At 35.1% G+C, this 22,152-nt stretch overlaps 1 protein-coding gene across 1 annotated transcript in view; it reads right to left on the bottom strand.

Moving 5' to 3' along the window:
- The window catches only part of Myh15 (myosin heavy chain 15), a 119,995-nt gene that overhangs the window by 63,003 nt on the left and 34,840 nt on the right, over positions 1-22,152 (bottom strand). Inside the window, 8 exon segments of the mRNA XM_090330959.1 lie at positions 3,392-3,641; positions 8,061-8,197; positions 9,363-9,486; positions 10,359-10,476; positions 11,396-11,485; positions 12,305-12,370; positions 16,339-16,471; positions 17,892-18,071. Of these exon segments, the coding sequence (XP_090187085.1) occupies positions 3,392-3,641; positions 8,061-8,197; positions 9,363-9,486; positions 10,359-10,476; positions 11,396-11,485; positions 12,305-12,370; positions 16,339-16,471; positions 17,892-18,071 (1,098 nt within the window).

Raw genomic sequence — 22,152 nt, 5'->3', positions numbered from 1 at the left:
TAGATTTGCTGAATTTAGAGTTTACAAGTTCACTGGTAAGTCACTAAGTTGATTTCAATATTTTTTCTAATAAAAATTGCAACTGATTCTGCCACATGCAAATTTTACAAATTATATACACAGAGTATAAAATGCCTCTTCCTTTTAATGTTTTTGTATGTACTACTTCTACATCTTTCCAAATGCATAAGCCAGGTACAAAATAAACACTTTTTGCGATAGAACACCTTTCATAATTTTGAACCCCTGTATTTTACAGTACTTGTTATTTAACTCCTCAAGTACATGATTGCCATTTCAAAATAGGAACTAATAGATATTTTTCATGCCATGAACTTGACATCTGTTGCACATTTTACATTTATAGTGCATCTCTATCCACCTTTCAAATGCTCAGTAATTGCTTACAGCTAGGGGCAATTCGGCACAGATATGAAATGCTTCTGACAATCTTCTCAACATCTCAATTCATTTGCCTGTTTGTTAATTTGAATATTTGTTCTTTTGGCCTTTAATTTTTAGAGCAAAAATTTTTACCCATTCTGTAGGTTGAATCTTCACTCTGGCCTATATTTCAGATTTTAATTTGATAGAATCCCATTTGATAATCCTTACTCATTTCCTGAGCAACTGGAGTTGTAGTTAGAAAGTTACTGAGTATGCCTCCATCTTCAACTGTTTTCCTTCAGTACTGCTAAAATTTCCGATCTTAAAGGAAGATTTTTAATTCATTTTGAATTCTTTTCCCCCTCATAGAATGAGAAACTTGTGATTATTCAGTTTTCCAACCCCAATTTTTCAAGATGCTGTCTTTTCTCCACTGGCTCCTTTGTCAAATATCAGATAGCTCTAGCCTATGGGATTGTTTCTAGATCTCAAATCCTATTCCTTGCTTCTCCGTGTCTGTTTTTGGGCCACTACTAAGCTGTTTTGTTATACCTCAAGTATACGTCAAGTATGCTATTATAGTACCTAGAGTGCTACTCTTTTGCTCAGGATTGCTTTCGATATTTCTATATTTGCATGCTTCTATTTGAATCCTGGGACTGATTTTTCTATTCTCATGTAGAATAACACTGGGATTGAACGAAATTTGTGGATCATATTCAATAGTATAGCTTCTTACAAGGTGCATTCTGTCAGTTCATGAACATAAGCAGTGTTTCCATCTTTGACCAACTTCTTCAATTTCTTGCTTCGTTGTTTTATGGTTTTGTGTATTGAAGTCTTTTGCTTCCTTAGTTTTATTCCTACATACATTTTTCTTGAGGATACTGTGAATGGAATTTTTAAAATTTCTTTCTCACCCTATTCATTGTTAGTATATAGAAAACCTACTAAGTTTTGTATGTTGCCACTTTGAGATTTTTAAGTTATATCTTATCTATTTTATCATATTTAAATAGTTATACAAAGGAGTTATCATTCAATAAATCAGTTTATGAATACAATGCATCTTGATATTTTGACGGATACTATTACTTTTGTATCTTTAGTCTTCACTAAAGGCATTTGTCAGTTTTAAGGAGTTTTGTAGTTCTTTGTTTTGGGTTTTGTTTGTTTGTTTGTTTTTTGTCCATCGTGGAGCTTGAATTTTGAGCCTGGGTGTTGTCCCTAAGCTCTTCAGCTCAAGGCTAGTGCACTATCACTTGAGTCACAGCACCACTTCGAATTTTCTGGTGATGAATTGGAGATAAGAATATCACTGACTTTCGTGCCCACCTGGCTTTGAACCATGATTCTCAGATCTTAGTCTCCTGAGTAGCTAGGAAGCACTAGGCATAAGCCACCAAGATCCAGGTGTTGTTTTTATAAGTATAAAATCATGTGCACTTTGTTATCTGATATATTGAATTTATTTGTATTTGGATATGTGAAATTTGATAAGGAAGGGGGGAAAACCAAGACGGGTGGGGAGTGTGGGGGGGGGAAACGGGTACCAAGACATGTGAAAGGGTATCAATGTATGTGAATTAATGCACCTTCTATCTGGCAAATATCATGTAACCCTTTTACTAATTACAATAAAAAAATAAATAAATAAAAAATAAAATAAAATCATGTGCAAATAAGGATAATTTTGACTTTATCCTTTCATTTTGATATCCCTTGTATTTCTTTGTATTACCTCATTGCTCTAAGATTTTGAGATCTATATTTAATAAGAAGAAAGAAAGAGTAAAAAACCCCTTGCCTCCTTCCTGATTTTAGAGGAAACAGTGTAAGTTTTTCTTTATTTAGTATGATGTTAGATATAATATTGTTATAAATAGCATTTATTATCTTGAGATATTTCCTATCTATTCCTACTTTCTTTAAGCCTTTAATGTGAAGGGATATTGAAGTTTGGAGAGGCGATTTCTGTAACTGTTGAAATGATTACATATTTTGCCATTTATGTTGTTTATATGCTGTTATGTTAATTGATTTATATATGTCAAACCATCCTTGTTTTCCTAGAGAAGCCAATTTTATCATGGTGTATGAACTTTGCAATATGTTGATGAATTTGGTTTAAAAGCATTTTAGTTTTCTATTTATGTCCTTGTCTAGATTTGTTATCAGAGTAACAAACTTCACAGAGTGAGTCTGGCAGTGTTTCTTCCCTTTCTGTTTTATGCAATAGTTTGAGTAGCACTAATGGTAAATCCCTTCAGAGGTCTGGTAGAATTCAGCTGTTACTCTTTCTGGCTTTGACATCATTTTAATAGATTATTATTGCTTCAGTGTTATGGCTCATTATAGATCTGTTAATGTCATTGGTAGGTACTTGGTTCAGTTTAGAAATTTATATTCATATATAGATTTATCCATTTTTCCAGACTTCATAGTTTATCCAACTATACATTTTTGAAGCCTTCTTTAATGAGCTTCTGGGTTTCATTGATATATGGTGGCCCTTTTCTCATATCTAATTTTATCAATTTTATCTTCTTCCTTCTTTCAGCTAGTTTGGTTTACACTTCGTGAGCCTTTGTTATTCCAGGAGTCCAATTTTTTGTTTTACTGATTCTTTGTATTTTTTTCAGTTTGTACTTTCATTCATTTCCACTTATTCTTAATTATTTATTTCAATGTACTAAGTTAGGGTTTGTCCTAGAGATACATCATTAGATTATGTGAGATCTTTCTGGTGTTTTATGTAGCTACTCATAGCTCTAAAATTTTCTCTTGGTGCTTCTTGAGCTGTATCCTCTTTAAAAGATGCCCTGTGAATCAAATTACTTTATTATGAAACAGCGTCTTCTCAAAAATTTCCATTACGTGTGCATAACAAAAATCTATGGTATTATGCTTCTGTTTGTTAATTTGTCTTTCTTCGACATCAACATTATGAAATGAGAGAGTAATTATGAAGTGGATGTAAAGAATAAACAGTGGGATCGCTCACAGCCTGAAGCTGAAGGAGCAGGTCATTCTTCTCCTGGATAAGAGAGATTTGCGTCACTTTCAGTTCTCTCTGAGCTTCTGATTTCCCCAAGGCTTTCTGCAATTGTCCATACTTTTCTTTCAGTTGTGATACCTCTCCCATCCCTGTAGTCTTAATAAGAGGCTTGATTTTGAAGAAAAGCCTCATCCAGGGCCAGTTCTTTGTAGCCATGAAAGCTCTTATGTTGCATTGGATCAGAAGAAGTGCATCCCTAAATTAGGATTTTTTTTAATAAAAGCAAATTAACACAGACTATATGAAAATATTTACACAATAAAGCTATTTAATAAGTACACCATGCTAGAAGTCAATCCATTTTCATTAGTCTTCAAAGTATCCTATATCTGGGTTCTCATTTGATTTTGACCAAAGTTCCTTGAAGGATTTATGAGCCTGATCATATTATGAACTAGATATGAAACTACTCACATCATAAAATCTTTTACATGAGAGATGAACCTGAAATAAAGTAGGAAACGGGAGCTAAAAATAGTAAATGAATGCAGGCATAGCCTGTCCATGTTCGTGGAAGCATGGAGTCAGCCTTGAAAACTGTGTTTCCATACCAGGAGACCCTCATTTTCAAGACTTATTATCCCTACCTTTCATATCAAGGCTGAGACCTTCAATAACTTATATAGTTAATGAAAAAGAAAACTGAACAATCCCCTTGTCATAACTAGACCATAATTTGAGGAATATCATTATTTGAAAGGAGACCAAATAAAAAGCCTGATACTGAAAAACATAGTAATCTTAAATTTTTAATAAATCAATTAAAAGTTGAAAAATAGCAATTAGTAAGGAATAATAAAATAACATAACAAATAATAAAAATATCTCTAATAGTCATCATTCCCATAGACTCAGTCACATGTTCTGTCCACTAGAATCTCTTTGGAAATCAGTGGTTTTACCTACTAAAGCCAGGGTATAACAGATAGAAGATATATATATATATATATATAATATTCCATATATAACATATATCCCAATGCAATGCCATGAAGTTCATAAATAATCAGAGAAATATGACATCAGTAGAGGAAAAAAAAGCTCTACTGATCATAAAGAAACAGATTTATTTCTTGACAAAGTTAGATGCTAGAGAGATCAAGAGATTAGAGGTTCTTAAAGAGAAAAATCTAGCCACCAAGGAAATTAAGACAAATTTCTAGACAGCATATCTTCTATGGGTCTTTCTAAATCAAAGCTAATCCATAAATGTATACAAGAAGGTGTATGTTTTACTTTAAATGTGCATGTACCGATGTGAAGGTACAGGCTCCGTGAAAAATGAATAACAGTATACAACTAAAAGAACATGAAGTAAACACCACAATTAGCTAAAAGAAAAAGAACTGAAACATCCATAGGATATTTCAGAATTCATTTAAACATTTGGCTTAAGGATAGGCCATTTGAAAATTATTCACTCAGAATAAAAAGGAACAATGAGGAAGATCATAGAATGTTGTCAAACACCTTGATTTACACAATATAGAGCATTCCAGAAGGAGCAGAACAAAAGAAGGGGGCACAGAAAGCTAATATATAATAAAATAATGAGAAAACCTATCACTACTTAAAGAGATAAACACAGATTTTCTTTTTTTTTCTTTTTTCTTTTTTTTGCCAGTCCTGGGCTTGAGCTCAGAGCCTGACCACTATCCTTGGACTTTCTCAAGGCTAGAACTCTATCACTTGAGCCTCAGAACCACTTCTGACTTTTTTCTATGTATGTGGTACCGAGGAATCGAACCCGGGTCTTAATGCATGCTAGGCAAGCACTCTACCACTAGGCCAAACTCCCAGCCCCAAACACAGATTTTCTAAGGACAAAAAACTCAAATAGATTAAACATAAAGATACCATCATCATTGATACATTATAATAAAACTCTCAAATCCCATCAAAAAGGAAAATTCTTGAAAGTATCAAGACAAAATCAGTTTCTAACGTACAAAAAGGGACTCTTTTGAGATTACCAGTGAATTTTATCAGAAACCCCCCATGTAATCTAGAAGGGATTGCTTAGCTGTAGTCAATATGCTATAAGAGGAAAAATAAAACTGCAACAATGAATACTTTAACACCATAAGATTTTTTATATGAAGTAGAAACAGACTTCCTCAAGCAAAAAAAAAAATGTGAGTTCATTACCGTTGTTTACTACAATATAGTAAAGCCAGTTCTTTTAGTTGAATTGAAACGATGTGAACAAGAAGAAAATATATGAAACTACAAAGGTAAGAATATAGTGAGATCCAGTGTTCTACTAATGCTTTGGTAGAGCTATAACAAAAGAACTCCTTAAAGGGAAAATTTTATGATAAATACCTACCTATGCAAAAATGAAACAAATAAACTAATCTTTTTTCGCTCAATCTCATTTTTATGTTCTTAAGAACAGTACTTACCAGAATTACATCTCTTTACTACCTCCTTCTTACTAGTATAAGCTCCTTGGAGTCAGGGAAATTGTCTTTTTCATTGCGACATTCCCCAAGCTTAGGTGCACATAGGAGGTACTTAATAAAAACTCATGGAAGAAGAGAAGGGAGGAAATGAGAAAATGTGACCCATTCAGGGCCAGGATTGAATCCTTAAATTGCTTTAAAACCTCTTTTAATTACTTCCCTATTGATGGAATTCAGGACATGATGCTCCAAAATAAACTAATCTTATACCTCAAGGAAGTAAAGAAAGAAGATTAAGCATAGAGCAGAAAGAAATTTAAAAAAAAAAACAAATGACATGAAAAAATGGACAGATTAATAAAATTACTACCCAAGTTTTTAAAGGACAAAGAAAATAGAAAATTTTATCTAGACTATGAAGGAGAGGACTCAAAAAAAAATAATAACTGGCAGGAAGAATCAGTATGGCACACAAAAAGAGGAACTGAGTATACAGTGACAATAATCCTGGTGGGTGGGTGAGAGTATTATACAGTGACTAGAAGAGTAGAGAAGTCCCAAAGACTCCAGTCAAATTATCATCATAGATCAGCATTCCTCACTACTCCAAAGTTTCGTAGACATCATATATATAAATATACATGAGAGATATATAAACTGTATGTGTTTGTGTTACTAGAGATTGAATTCAGCACCTTACTCAAGTTAGACAAGTACTCCTCACTCGAGCAACATCACCAGTCTAGCACTGACACATGTAAAGGATACTATTGAATATAAAGATAAACTTCATAAGACATAAGCATTATTTACATGAAGACAAACAATATACAAAATTATGACACTGAATAAGGATGTCTGCATATCTAGGGAAACCATGAAAGCATACTTGTATGTGATTTACAGTGAAATACAGGATGATATGCATGAATTCAGAAGACAAGGCTTCAACTAAGTTTTTAAAGTTATCAAAAATTACAGGATAAAAGCTAACAATTATGGATTGCTCCATTAGTATGTACTATATTTTCTGCATTTTTATGGAGGAAACATTTTGTTTTTTGAAGGGATGACGGAGAAAAAGTAGCTTTTACAAAGAAAGTTTAGCAGTAAGAAATTAAAACTTTTAGGGCTGGGAATGTGGCTTAGTGGTAGAGTGCTTGCCTAGGATGCATGAAGCCCTGGGTTTGATTCCTCAGTACCACATAAAAAGAAAATGCCAGAAGTGGCACTGTAGCTCAAGTGGTAGAGCACTTGCATTGAGCAAAAGAAGCCCGGGGACAATGTCTATTCCCTCAGTTCGAGACCCAGGACTGAGAAAGAAAGAAGGAAAGAAAGAAAGAAGGAAGGAAAGAAAGAACGAACGAACGAAAGAAAGAAAGAGAAGGAAGGAAGGAAGGAAGGAAGGAAGGAAGGAAGGAAGGAAGGAAGGAAGGAAGGAAGGAAGGAAGGAAGGAAGGAAGGAAATAAAACTTTTACAGAAATTCATACAAAGTCCTTTAGATATGTTCGTCATCTCCAAACTCCCACACTATGGCACTGTGAGATACAACTTTTTATGAATGTCTCAAAAACATCCTCTATGATTTTTTTTACCTGCTTTGGGTAAGTAGGTAGAATTAGTAAATTTCCAGTAAGTCAATTTACACCAAGACCTGTAAACTTCTCTTCAGAAGATTAACTGTGTGGCTATAAAATCCATTGTTGTAAAATTATTGTTCCCTTTCTTTGAAGATTGTGTTTTCCATGAAGCTATTGAAAACTGACAAATCCTATTCTTAAATATCCAAATGCAGTCCTAAAAGTCCCCAATAACCCTGTCTAAAAGTAAGGAAGTTACAGTGAAGGTGACAAAATGGACAGAACACTTACATTAAAGCAAACTTTCACACTGGGGTATGGACGGCCAAGCTTTTCAGTGAGTTACACTACCTTCAAAGATCTATGATTCTAAACTATAAACAATTCTTTCCAGAAGGTAGACTAGAAGCAATGGAAATAATATCTGAATTGTGATTATACTTGCCTAAGTAGAATAATAATTTCCTTTGCATTGTGTGAATTATGATGATAGTTTTTTTTTCTAAGAATCAATCTAATCAGAAGATGCAACTCTTCCCACAGCTCATAAAAGGCAATGAACAGATGTTTATGTTGGCTGAGGCGTCAATTGCCTCATCAGAGGGAGGCATGAGAAAGAAATATGACACCTTTCTTCAAGAGTCTTCTGGAATTTGATTCGTATTAGTTTTCCTCGGGCTCTGGCTTGGAGCAATGTGAAAACTTCAGATAGTCTCTTGTCTCTCTTTTTTTCCAGTCCGCCCAGAAAGCTAGCTTTAAAAAATACCTGGAAGAAATGTCAGGTATTAATTTCACTGATTATCAGTATTTAACGAAAGTCTGTTGAATGGCCCAATCAACAACGGAAATAATTTAGGGGCAACCTTATCGGTCCTATTTCTCCTTGGGTTTTACTCAAGATAACTTTAATTTAAAAAAAAAAAAAAGTGTTGTCTTCATGCATGCTAGGCAAGCACTCTACCACTAGGCCGAACTCCCGGTCTGAGGAACTCTACATCTTAAACATCCCCTTCACCCATCACTAATTAGATAAGATCATTTGTCTTATGTGTTTTCAAAGGTTTCCTATTTATCCAATTTTCCAAGTGGAGTCTCCCAGTAAACAGCTGGATCAATCCACAATGGGTCATCAATCACAAAAATAACAAAGCTTATGCTTTGTTGACAAGGTCTTGCTTTGTATCTCAGGTTGGTCTGAATCCTCCTGCCCGAGCCTTCAGCAGGCTGGGATTATGGGTGTTTGATGCCACAGTCAGCACAAAGATTGTTTTAATAAAATTATGTAAATGCACTGAAAAAACTATGTTGGAGTACCAAAAACGGTGGCAAACAAAAGAAATCTCAGCACTGTAGAGGCATGATGAGTGAGCCTCCCCAGCAACAATCTGATGTTGACTAGCAGTAGGTAAGACCAAATCTATTATTCAGAGCCCTCCTTCCCACCATATATAGTCTTCTTTGAATAGTGAAGTTGAATTGTTAATACGAAAGTATTAATTAATTAATATTCAATTATTTAGGATTATAAGATTCGTCCTTAAATGAGTACAGTGGATGAAATCAGCTCACACAGGGAAAAAGAATTACCTTAAGGAATCTAGCTGACATCTTTTTTTTCTTACTCTGATTTGTACATAGATTTTCTAGCACTGAAAGGTTAATTCAGTAATTTATATAGTGGTATGGATTTGGTTCTATGGTTACTTATAAAAATCATTATGAAGTCAAGACTGAAAATTTAAGAAACATTGCATTTTCTTTTTCAGACAGCACTGGAGTTTTCATTTTGAATTGAGCTCTATCTGAGCTCTATTATTTCTGGTTACAAGAACTGAAGAACACATTCTATTCATGTATTCACAGATATTTAAGATATACACTCTTTCCTGATATTCTTTTCCAAATATTTTTTTTTGCAATTTCCTAGTTACCTTAGTGATTCCAAATTGATACTGAGTATGGTCTATCTCCAGGGAGCTAAGTAGTTCCTCAGTTGCTTTTCTGCTGCTCACAGATTTACTCTTTGGAAAGATCCTTGGGTTTAGAATGTAGTACCTAATTTAGAATGGGGTAAAGGGAACATACAATTCAAATAAAGATTAATCTGGATAAGAGAAGTACAAAGCAATGCAGATTTACCTTTTGTATTTACATGCTCCATTTTTGAAAAACCGTTGGCAAAATTAATTGAGACAAGCAATAATCTCTTCCATTGACAAAATAGTTCATACTTTTCATGCTGCTTTAGAAATCAATCTCATTTGATTTCTCTGCCAAATTAGGAAGGGGAAATAGGAATTTAAAAAAAAGAGAGAGAGTTGGGAAAGCTTCAATATGTCTATCATCTGACTAAGGAAACTGCAAAGCAGTAATACTAAATTTCCTTTTCCATTTTTTCACCCTTATGATGAGGTGAGGGAGAATGAGAAACATTCCACTTAGTTCCCAAACAGATGCTTACTCTACTATATTTTACTCAAATTGGCTTGATGAGCTTTAATTTGCACTTGCAGAATTCAGGAAATAGAAAGCAGAGGTGCCTTTCCTGCCTCCCGTGAGCCATCAGATTGGCTTCCTTCCTTTCATAAGCTTGAGAATAAATGATAGCTTCTATGAGTGGCAGCTATTATTAAGTATATACAACATTTCAGTGATTCATTTCAGTCTGTACATCTCCTGTATATATTTCCTCTCTATGTGAGTCTATTATCTGCTAATAGAGATTTAGAGATATTACAGTTATGTGGATATTGGATTTCAGGGGCTAGCATAATGGAACTCTATCATTATAGATCTCTCCACCACCAAAACACATTAATTTGTAATCTGGAGGATATTAACCAAACAAACTACATGTACCTAAACATTCAGAAAGGAAAACAAAATGGCCTGCCTCCAGCTTTTTGGAACATAGAATATATGTTTACCTTTGTTTAAACTCATCATACAGCATTCTATTTGGAAACCCTTCATAACATATCTTGATCCCTTCCAAGATCCTGTTACACCGCAGCTGTTGTAGAACCAAGAAAGGGTCCATTATTCCTGGTGGGGAGGAGGAAGTCATGCTGAAATCATGTCTCAAAAATGTATATTCCTAGATTTTCCAGACTGTTGAAAATTAGTTTAAAGAGTTTGAATTTGGTGAGCACTCCCTGATATTTAATTGAAGTTTACTTATTTCCTGCCTCAGGGCATTCAACACACTTAATTCTACCATATTCAAGTCTCTACATGTGATGTATCTGAAATTATTTTTAACATAGAACAATCATTTGAGTTCATAGTTAAGGATTTAGATGCAAATAGTCTTGGAAAATGAAAGTGACCACCTTTTGGCAAGAATGTTGATAACATATATTATGTCCATTTGCCAACCAAAAACCAGTTAGGAAGGAGAGTCAAAACACAAAAGGGAATTTCTATCACAAGGTAGAAGGGAGAAGGGACTACAAAAAATGAAAGAAATGGGAAGATGAGGACAGCCACAATATTCTGTCTACAATCTTGCCTAGAAAAGACTCAGATAAATCCTAGTTTCTATTCTACCTAGATTGTGTTGCCAATTAAGATTTCTTGTATAGTATATCAATCCTTCCATTATTTCTTTGTTCTTCAAAAGCAACCCCATTACAGCTGTCAGTTCTAAATAATTGCTTGAGAGATCAGAAACATTTTAATTTGAGATCAGTAGATGTTTTCAATGGTAATATCAAGTATTCTGATATTACTCAAATTGAGCCTGCTTTGTAAAATCTTTCAGTATGTCCACTAAAATTTCAATTCAAAAGCAGCCCTGAGGAGTTTCCAAAAGCCCACATTGAACTAACTTACTTTCATTTTTATATCTGAAAATCAACTCTTACATACAGGGACCAGAAAATGGCTCTTTCAAAAGACATTCTGTGTAGTTAAATAAAATGCATTCCCTGTTGTGGTATGTTATAGAGATGCCTAATCTTACCTGGCATTTTGTTCACATTGGGATTTATGCATCTCACAAAATGAGGTACTGTTGATTTTAAACTGGTCATCAATTTATTTAGGTTTTCCTAAGATGAAAATCATAGTGAATACAAAATCATTTTGCAAGTCACTAAAAAGACCTCAAAATATTTCTAAATCTATCAACTCCATCTGATACCATACATACACACTGATGGTAAAATGATTAATTCATCTTTATTCTATGCTTACCAAACACACATTTTTTTTCTATCTGGTGTCAAGTCAATATTTATCTGACAGACACAGCTCCACTGTGAATCATTTCAACCTGTTTTGAAATTGACATCCATAACTTATGACTGAACAATAACATGACTTGAAAAAAATCATTTCTCAAGTTTTCTATCTGTAGAAAACCTTTTGTTTTGGTCAGAGTTTTAGAAATGGAATCTTAGGTGGTGATTTTGATTTAGCTGGAAATGTGGGAGGCAAGGTAGAGCAGGAGAATTAAAAAAGCAATAGTGCTGACTCAACTTCAGTCTAAACTCTGAAGAAAAGACAATAAAAATATACCAAGGTGTCACAGATGCTCCCTTCCTGGAGAAAGGGAGAGGCCAATGACTAAAAAGGAGAGTGTGCAGGCTACTTAGCTTCCCATTTGACCAAGGAAAATACTTTCGACTGGAATATGTTAAGAATCTGTATTTACATCAGCTAGAAGATGAGTACAATGTGACATAAGGGGTATAGGTGGAACCCAGTCGTGTCCCTTCAATACTTCATAATAGCAAACGAATCTCAACTGTTCCAACATGGCTAACCAGATATACAGCCTGTCATTAGAAATGAACAATTTTAGATACGTAATAATATATCTCATTATAAAACAGTTAAAATCTGAATAGTTAACAACATAAAGTTATTTTATGCAGTGATGTCACCAGCTGGAATGAAGCTCCTTTTTTGTGTTTCTTCTCCCCAAAATGCATTGCTAAAAACAGATAGAAATTTTAAAGCATTTTAAAAACTACTACTTGCCACAGTGCCAGAATATGTTGATGAAAAGCTAAGTTAATCAAAGCTCTAAAAATAATATGGTGATATCTAGCAAATGCTTCAAAATTGCACTCTTAACAAAATGTCTATGGCTCTATCTCTTAAGCAAATAATTAGGAAAGTGTACAAAGATATTCACAGAAGCTTTATTTAGTCATTAGAAAACAATTAAGCAGAAGCTGAGGATGTAGCTCAGCAATAAGGCACATTCATAGCATCTGCAAATACATGGATGAAATCCCAAACCCTGCAAGAAAAAAAAATAAAACAAAAAAATTAACCAAGGAACATCCTCAGGCATTTGGATAGTTAGACTGTGAAAAAATGTGCATCTAATGCAGTATTTCTCTAACATTGAAAATGATGGGCTAGGTACACATAACGAATATGGAAATGTTTCCATAATTTTCTTTTAGAGGAAAATGTAGGTTATAAAATCTATATTTTGATTATTATGATCTTGAATGTGTATATATTTTTAGGTACACTGAGGAAACATATAATCCAAATTATAGCAGTTATCTCTACCTGAAATGAAAGGCAAATTTAATATTCTTTTTAAATTTTTTCCACATTGGCAATATTTCAGGCAACACTCACATATTTGGTAGAGTTTACTACAAAAGTAAATCATTTGTTTTAAAGCAGAAGAATCTGTGTGCTAAGCAAACTATCTTACAAACATTTGTGCAGTTCTCATTCATGAAGATGAACATTGTCAAAATCTGCAGCCAACCTGGGGAACACAGGCCTCTAGTAACTATGAAAGCTGCAAAGAATCATCTCTAGGTTCCCCTCGCAACTAAATGGAGGAGATGTCATGAAGTTTCACCACTAATGCCTGTTTGAGAGGTCCAGCTCCTCAAATGAGGCACCTGACTTCTTTATACTTCAGTTTTCCATTCTTGAACATAGAATAATATTCCCTTAAAAAAAAACCATAATTCTGGACCAGGAGTTTGGCCTAGTGGTAGAGTGCTTACCTAGCATGCACGAAGACCCGGGTTTGATTCCTTGGTACCACATGCATAGAAAAATGCCAGAAAAGGTGCTGAGGCTCAAGTGGTAGAGCTCTAGCCTTGAGAAAATCCAAGGACAGTGCTCAGGCCCTGAGCTCAAGCCCAGGACTGGCAAAAAAAAAAAAAAAACACATAATTCTAGTTTAAAGAACTTAGATTTCATAGAAGAAAGTATGACTATTGTGGGCAATTTAAAATGTAGACAAGTTCGAAACTTGCAGAAAAATTTTTACCAGGAGTGCTTGAATGGACTACAAAAGAAAGACATTCTGGACAATTTTTCTCATCCAGTTCACAAAAAAAAAAACCACAATGAACACCATGGAGTGAAAACAAAATTTCCTCCCTAATTTTTGTCCAAACTACTCTCTGATCTCTTCTGATCAGACAGTTATTGAACTGGGAGCAAAAAGTTTATATATGGCCATAAAGAGACTTCTCAGAGGCACTTTGTTGAAAGTTGAAAATCATGCCAAAGCTATGTACATTAGTACATGCCTGCTCTACTAGCTATTTTAGAGGTGGAGGCGGAGGATGGGAACTTTGAGGATAGTCTTAGTAACATTGGGAGATTTTATTTCAACAAAGGTAGAGTACAAGGTGCACAGGTTTATACTTGTAACCCCAAGCTACTCAGAAGGCAAAGAGACTTAGAAGTCAGAGGAGGAGGCTTACAGCCAGACCTAGCCCAGAGCAAAAGCTCGACACTGTCTGAAAAATAACTAAAACAAAATAGCTAGGGATATGGTTCGAGTAGTAGAATAGCTGCCTATCAAAAGAGAGGCCCTGTATTCAAACCTCAATACTGCCAATAAATAAAAATAAATAAATAGGGGTCGGGACCGTGACCTACTGGTAAAGCGCTTGCCTAACATGCATGAAAGCCCTGTTTATTCCTCAGTATCACATATACAGAAAAGGCAAGAAGTGGCTCTGTGGCTCAAGTGATAGAGCACTAGCCTTGAGAAAAGCCCAAGGACAGTGCTTATGCCTGAGTTCAGGCCCCAGGATTGACAAATTAATTAATTTCAAAAACATAGATTAAGGAAAATTCATTGTCTAAAGATAGAAGAATTCAAATTCAATGACCTCCTCATTTCTCTACTTCATCTGAGACAGGCCAGGAGGAGGCATGTTCCTGAACTCGGTGCTAAAGACTCCAGAAGTTCCAAGTCTTTCTCCATTCCCTGACTGCATCATTTGGAAGCCCCAAATGAGCCTAAAGCTGGCTGTAAAACAATAGGAGAGTGGAATGGTCAAGAAGTGAGGATAGATGTCCCAGTGTTAAAAACGGCTGGTTTACTCTGCCCCACAGTTACTCTGTGGGGTGTGAAGCCTAGCCACATCTTTTTCTGCCAGTCCTCGGACTTGAACTCAGGGCCTGGGCACTGTCTTTGAGCTTTCTCAAGGCTAGAGCTCTACCACCTGAGCCACAGCACTATTTCTGGCTTTTTTTCCTATGTATGTGGTACTGAGGAATTGAGCTCTGGTCTTCATGCATGCTAGGCAAGCACTCTGTACTAGGTCAAACTCCTGGCCCATGCCATTTTTTTTTAATCTTCCCAAATTTTTCTTTTTTCCAAAAACAGAAAATACAAAAATGTAGATAAAACCCAATTTTTCAATTCATGTGGAATACACAAAACAAGTTTGAAGCTACCAGTTACTCTTGCTATGAATTATGGCTAGCACTGCTCTCCTATAAGATAAGAAGTTGAGCTCAATATTGTCAAACTTTTTATCTAATGATAAGATGTGTTTATTAAATCCTAAACGCATGTAAACTGTCTTTGTTTCTGGAAAACAGTAAGAACAGAATGGACCCTACATTAAAAAGCAGAAGTGTTCCTACTTCCTGAGGTTTGCCACTTAGAACATTTATATAACTGAAGAAAATGCACTTGAAGTCTGCTACATGTGTTTCTGTAAGATAAGGAGAGAATCCCTTCTACGTACATTTGAAATGGTCATGTAGAAAATGAGTGAGATAAAATATCTAACAGCTCTTGTTAATAACAAGTCACTAGACAAGACTAGTTGCTCATTGGTTAATATGTATTTATGGCATGTCTCATGATTGGTGTTTGCTACATGCTAGAGGCTACAGTAGAATCAATCTAATACACCCCTCAAGAAGCATACAACCACAATTATACACAGGATTGTAATAAAGAATACTGAAAAAAGAGAGGAGAAATAGAAAAGGGAAATGGAGAGAAGGAGAGAGGATGGAAAGGAAGAAGAGGATCAACTGCATGTATTTTAAGTTTGGCTTGAAGGTTTCTGTGTTCATAATAAAATGTCATTTAATGGATATAAAAATAAATGTAAGTCCATTCCTCTAACAAGTATCCAGGTTTTAGCCAAACCCAACAAGCAACTGTTCAATCCATGTTCATATATGACTAACATAACCTGTCATAAACAGGACTCTCTTTCTATAACACTTGTATTTTCTTTTTCTAGCTACAAATATAACCTACCTACATGATGAATTGGAGAATTCACAATTTTTTCTTGTTGCTGTTTTGCTTCAGACTGCTGCCCAATTATAGAATGACAAAATCAGTTCAGATCTAGATTTGTTGCAATTTTTATCATATATATATATTTGAAAATTATTATTGGCCACACTTATCAATATTATTATGCTTACTTTTTTCTTTGGAAGTAGGTTCAACAAATAGCCAAAGGGCAGAAATATATTCCACTTAATAGCTCTCCTATTGTGCTATATCATGTCTTGAAATACTTCCGGTTAGTAGGGAAAGAACAACCGGACCACAGAAAGAAGAAACCGATGTCATAGGGAAGCTATATGGATTTTTGCAAAACAAGTGCCTGTGACATTCTAAAGTGGGAATAGTAAGCAATATTGACTTACCATTATCAACACTGATGTAATTTTCAAACAGTCTTGCCAGCAGTCTGTTGGAAGACATCTGAAATATAGCCTCCACTGTTCCATTAAGATGGTCTTTGTTCTTCTCAAGCCAGCCACTGATAGTATATGGAACCTTTAGACACACATAATTTTCAGGTAACCAAGGGGAAAATACACAAATCAACATAGGAACTTGAACATTACTTGGGAAAAAAATCTCAAATTGTGTAGACCCTTGCTTGCATTTTAAATTCATCTAATGCAATTTTACTAAGTAATATTCCAGAAATTTGGCAGTCTTATCAAGGATCAATCACCTTGGGTTCAAAGAGATTTTCATGTCAAAAGAAAGAAAGGTTATAAAAGTTAATAGCCAGGTATCCATGGCTCATGCCTATAATCCTAGGTACTCGGGGAGCTGAAATCTGAAGTTAGAAGCCTGCCTGGGAAGACAAATTCTTGAAACTCTGTTTACATTACCAGTAAATAGCTCAAACTAGAGCATGGTGTAAGTAATAGAGTTCCAGCAATGATTGAAAAACAGCAGAATGAGAGTGGGGGTCCCTGAATTCAAGCCCTCTCAGTACTGGCACAAAGAATAATGAGAAAGGGAGAATGGAAAGAGCAAGGGAGAGGAAGAAGAAGAGAAAGAGGGAGGGAGGGGAAAGGAGACCAAGACATGAGAAAGGGTATCAATGTTTATGGAGTAATGCACCTTCTATCTGGTGAATATAATGTAACCCTTCTATTAATTACAATAAAAATATATGAAAAAAGGAAGAAGAGAAAGAGGGAGAGAGAAGGATAGAGAAAAATGGGGAAAAAAGCGGGGAGGATTGAAAGTCATTTCCATGAAAATCAATTGCCCTTATGGGCAAGCTCTCTCTAATAAATATATCATTAGTTCTCAAAGAAGTTAACAAAGAATTTACTGTAAATATGATCCTAACTAACATTCTATCATATTAAAGAAGAGAACAAGCATATCTGGGAACAATTGGCAGGTCATAGTTAGGATGAGGTATCAGTTTATCTTTCGCCCATTCTCCTTGTGTTAAACCGGAATCTCTGGGAAGAAGCAGTGGAAAGGGGCACAGGTATCAATGGGAAGATAATGAAGGCATTCATGCCATTAGAAACCTTTGTTGGCCCTGGTTGGCTGACCACTACTTCACACTGTTTCTTTATGAAGAATAATAAAAAATAATCTTCAATAGCAAGATCAATTCACACAATGTTAAGTTCAAAAAGAAGACAAGTAAGAATAAAAAAAAAAAACCCACAACTTTGATGGTCTCTGTGCTTTTCTATAGGCATTTTGCTTTGAGTTGGGGTGACCTTTCTGAGATTTGTCACCTCTTTGCACAGAAGGTGCTACTGTTGTGTGGGTATTTTATTTCCTTTCCTGAGTGCTGAAGACTCATTAATGTTTCTCAGGCATTGAGATGTATTTTTCTTATCCCTTCATTTAATCTAAACTTTATTTAAATATTATCAGAGGATTTTTAGCTGAGTGCAGTTGAAATAGAGATAAGAAAATTCAGGTAACATACCACTCCTGCATAATGGACAAGTTCAAAATGAACTTCACCTCCATCCTTCTTATCAGATTTGGGCTTCTGAAAATAAGTTGACTTTCCAAAATGGTTATCAAAGAGTTTGGTCTTCAAAATCATCTCTGAAGCCTTGGGAAGCATGCATGCCTCTTCAAGGATGGAAAAGAGGCCCATGGGCTGTGGGGAAGAGACATGAGAGTGTCGGATTCTTACCAATACTACTATCTCCAGTAGTGGCTCAGTATAAATCCCTCCCAAAGGAGTAAGGGAAGAATATTCACTGAATAGAAGTTTCCAGTGATTCATTCAACAAACATATATTTTGTACCTATGGTTTAATTCTAACAGTAGCAAGAACTGGCCATGCATCAGCAAGACACATAATCTCCACAGGGTGCTCACTTACCTTCTACTGGTGCAGAGAGGTTACAGGAAATTGTTCAAACAAAAGTTCTCTGTAGGTGTTCTAAAGAAGTCATATCAAGTTGTACAAATGACCAGGGTAAGTATACTTACAGGAAATAGTCTTATGTGCAGTGATCAGGTAATGCCTCTCTAATATGAATAAGAACAACTCAAAAGGATAGAGGTACAAATATGCCAGGGAGACAAATAAATAGGAGAAATTCTCTAATGAAAAGGCATACCTGGCAATTCTGAGCTCCTGTCAGAAATGTGAATAGAAGGTGGCTAGTGGGGTAGCTTACATGACCTGAGAAAAGGTCATAAAACTAAATACATTGGGATTCCACAGACCTTCTAGGCTTACAGGTTTAAATGGAGCAGTCTTTGAGGAGTTAGACCATGAAGTGATGTGAGCCGACTTATGCTTTAAATGAATTAGTGATTTAGAACCGAAGAGGACAAAGATTGTAAAACCATAGATAAAAAATGACGAGTGGTTATTTAAAAAAAGAATGGATTGAAATATCTGATGACTTCTCAATTTCTTTCCTCTAAGAGCTATATAGTGAGTATCACACCTTTCTATCCATTTGGGCACTGAAAGTAGTTATTAACGTGTAATCTAAATAGAACTTTGTTCATAAAAACAGACTTGGTTACAAAGTCATATTTTTCTGATCCCAGTGTGGCTAATTCACAGGGCTAGTGTTTTAAAGATATCATTAGAAATGAAGTTTATGTTGAATGGAGAGTTGGGTTACAACATTCTAATATGTGAACAGATAGTGCCTTGAGGAAGAATGTACATATAAATACACAAAGGAAAACATGTTTTGAGCACAAGGTGAAAAATCAAAGAATTCTTGTATTCATATCTCTACTTGTACATGTTTTATTAGGAAAAATTATTTTAATATTGAAGACAAGGGAAAACTATATCAGAAAATAATAGACATTACAAATCAAGTTTGACTCAGCTACATGGTAATTTCAGAATAATGACATATAAATAAGAATAAATTTTGATCTAATCAGGAAAATATGAAATTCTTAAACTTTAAATACCTACACAGTGATGCAAAGTTGGTTCAATATATGCAAGTCAATCAATATAATTCATCATGTCAATAGGAGCAAGGACAAGAATCACATGATTTTCTCAATGGATGCAGAAAAGGCATTTGACAAGATACAACAACACCCTATGCTAAAAGATCTGGAGAAAGTAGGAATCCATGGAACATTCCTCAGTAAAATAAAGGTTGTGTTTGACAAGCCAACAGCATAATATTTAATGGTGAAAAGCTAAAGCCATTTCCCCTAAAATCAGGAATGAGACAAGGATGCCCACGCTCTCTACACTTCTTTAACATAGTATTAGAATTCCTAGCCAGCGCAATAAGGCAAGAAGCAAGCACAAAGGGGATCCAAAAAGGGAAAGAGCAAGTGAAACATTCCCTCTTTGCAGATGACATGACTCTGTATTTAAAGAACCCTATAGACACCACTCCCAAGTTGCTTGACCTGATTTGAAACTTTGACAAGGTAGCAGGATATAAAACTAACCCTCAAAAATTGACCACCAACAACAAGTGGAGCGAAGCAGCAATCAGGAAAGCAACTCCTTTTGCAATAGCCTCAAAGAAAGTAAAACACTTAGGAATTAACTAAAAATGTAAAGGACCTTTATGATGAAAACTTTAAAAAACCTTAAAAAGGAAATTAAAGCAGAACTGAGGAAATGGAAAAATCTCCCATGTTCCTGGATTGGAAGAATTAACATCGTGAAAATGACAGTCTTGCCAAGGGCTATCTACAAATTCAATGCAATACCCATCAATATTCCAATGTCATTCTTTAAGGAAATATGGAAATTTCATATGGAATAATAAAAGATCCCATATACCAAATACAATTCCTAGCAGAAACAAAAGCACAGGAGGAATTTCAATGCCAAACTTTAGACTCTGTTGCAGAGCTATAGTAACCAAAACAGCTTGGTGCTTGCACAAGAATAGGCCTGAGGACCAATGGAATAGAACTGAAGACCCAGAAATCAACTCACAGACCTATGGCCCACTAATCTTTGATAAGGAAGCCAAAAAAATAGAATGGAAGAAAGATAGCCTCTTCAACAAGTGGTGCTGCAGAACTGGTTAAGCACTGGCAGAAAACTAAAGTTGGATCCTTTTATGTCACCCTATACCGGGATTAACTCCAAACTGATCAAAGACCTCCAGGTAAAAGCAGATACCCTTAAAACTACAAGAAGGAATAAGAGATACACTAGATCTCCTTGGCACAGGTCGAAACTTTCTTAATAAAGGTCCAGAAATAAAACAAATTAAAGAAAGTTTGGAAAAATGGGATTATAATAAACTGCAGAGCTTTTGTATAGCAAAGGACATAGCTAGCAAGTTAACTAGAAAGCCCACAGAATGGGAGATCTTCACTAACCATACAACAGACAAAAGCCTCATATCTAAAATATATCTACAACTCAAAAAAATTGAATCTCTCCAAAACTAACTTCCAAAGAAACAACCATCCCATTAAAAGATGGGCCAAAGACTTAGAGTCTTCTCTGAAGAAGAAATAAGAATGGCCTATAGACACATGAAGAAATGCTCCACATCTATGGCCATAAAAGAAATGCAAATCAAAACAACTCTAAGATTCCAAGATTCTTGATCATGGCCATGATCAAGAAATCTAATAACAACAGATGCTGGAGGGGATGTGGCCAGGAGGGATCACTACTACACTGTTGGTGGGAGTGCAAACTTATTCAACCACTATGGAAAACAGTATGATGGTTCAGAAAAGACTAAACATAGAACTCCCCTATGACCCATCAATTCCACTACTTGGCATTTACCAAGAAGTCCAGAAACACAGACATACTAAATCCACTAGCACATTGCTGTTCATTGCAGCACTATTTACCATAGCAAAGACATGGAAACAACCCATGATTGGATCAACAAGATGTGGTAATTACATACAATGAAATTCTATGCTTCCATCAGAAAGAACGGCATTGTCCCATTTGTAAGCAAATGGAAAGACTTGGAAAAATCATATTAAGTGAAGTAAGCCAGACTCAAAGGAACATAGACTCAATGTTTTCTATCATTTGTAATAATTAGTACACATCTAGGACCCTCCTAGCAGAGGATTACAATAACTCAAAACGTAGATACATAGGGCCATATAGGATGAGGCTAAATGAAAGGACCTCCAGGAAATGGAATCAAGAGCCATATAATGAGTGATTGTTGTTCTTAATGTATTATTTTTTCTCATTTCTTTTGTTTCCCTTTGGTTAATTTCATATTGTTACAGTATCTGACTTTGTTACCTGGTATATTGTATATACATTTATTTGTTTATTTGGAATAGGAAAGGGAAGGGGGGAAAAGATGAGGGGAGCAGGATGGGAGAAGGAAATGGGGACAAAAACATGAGAAGGGGTATTAATGTGAGGGAAGTGATGCACTTTCTATTTGGCAAATATAACCGTAACCCCTCTATTAATTACAGTAAAAAAGATTAATATTAAGATGATTGGGAGGGGCTGGGGGAGGGGACCGGGGATAAAAACATGAGAAAGGGTATCAATGTGTGAGAAATAATGCACCTACTGTCTGCCGAATGTAACTGTAACCCTTCTATACATTACAATAAGAAAAGACAATATTTTTAAAAATACCTATTAAAAGTAACTGAGTATATCTCTATTATATAACATTTGAAATATTATGTTATATATTAAATATATTATATAATTTTATCTCTTACACATAATCATAATTTTACAACAAATACCATGTATAATTTATATGCATTGTAT

This window comes from Megascapheus bottae, chromosome 1 (assembly GCF_031878675.1).
Source record: "Megascapheus bottae isolate mThoBot1 chromosome 1, mThoBot2.hap1, whole genome shotgun sequence".
Taxonomy (NCBI): domain Eukaryota; kingdom Metazoa; phylum Chordata; class Mammalia; order Rodentia; family Geomyidae; genus Megascapheus; species Megascapheus bottae.
The sequence above is the reverse complement of the archived record's forward strand: the minus strand, read 5'-3'. Positions and strand labels throughout refer to the sequence as shown.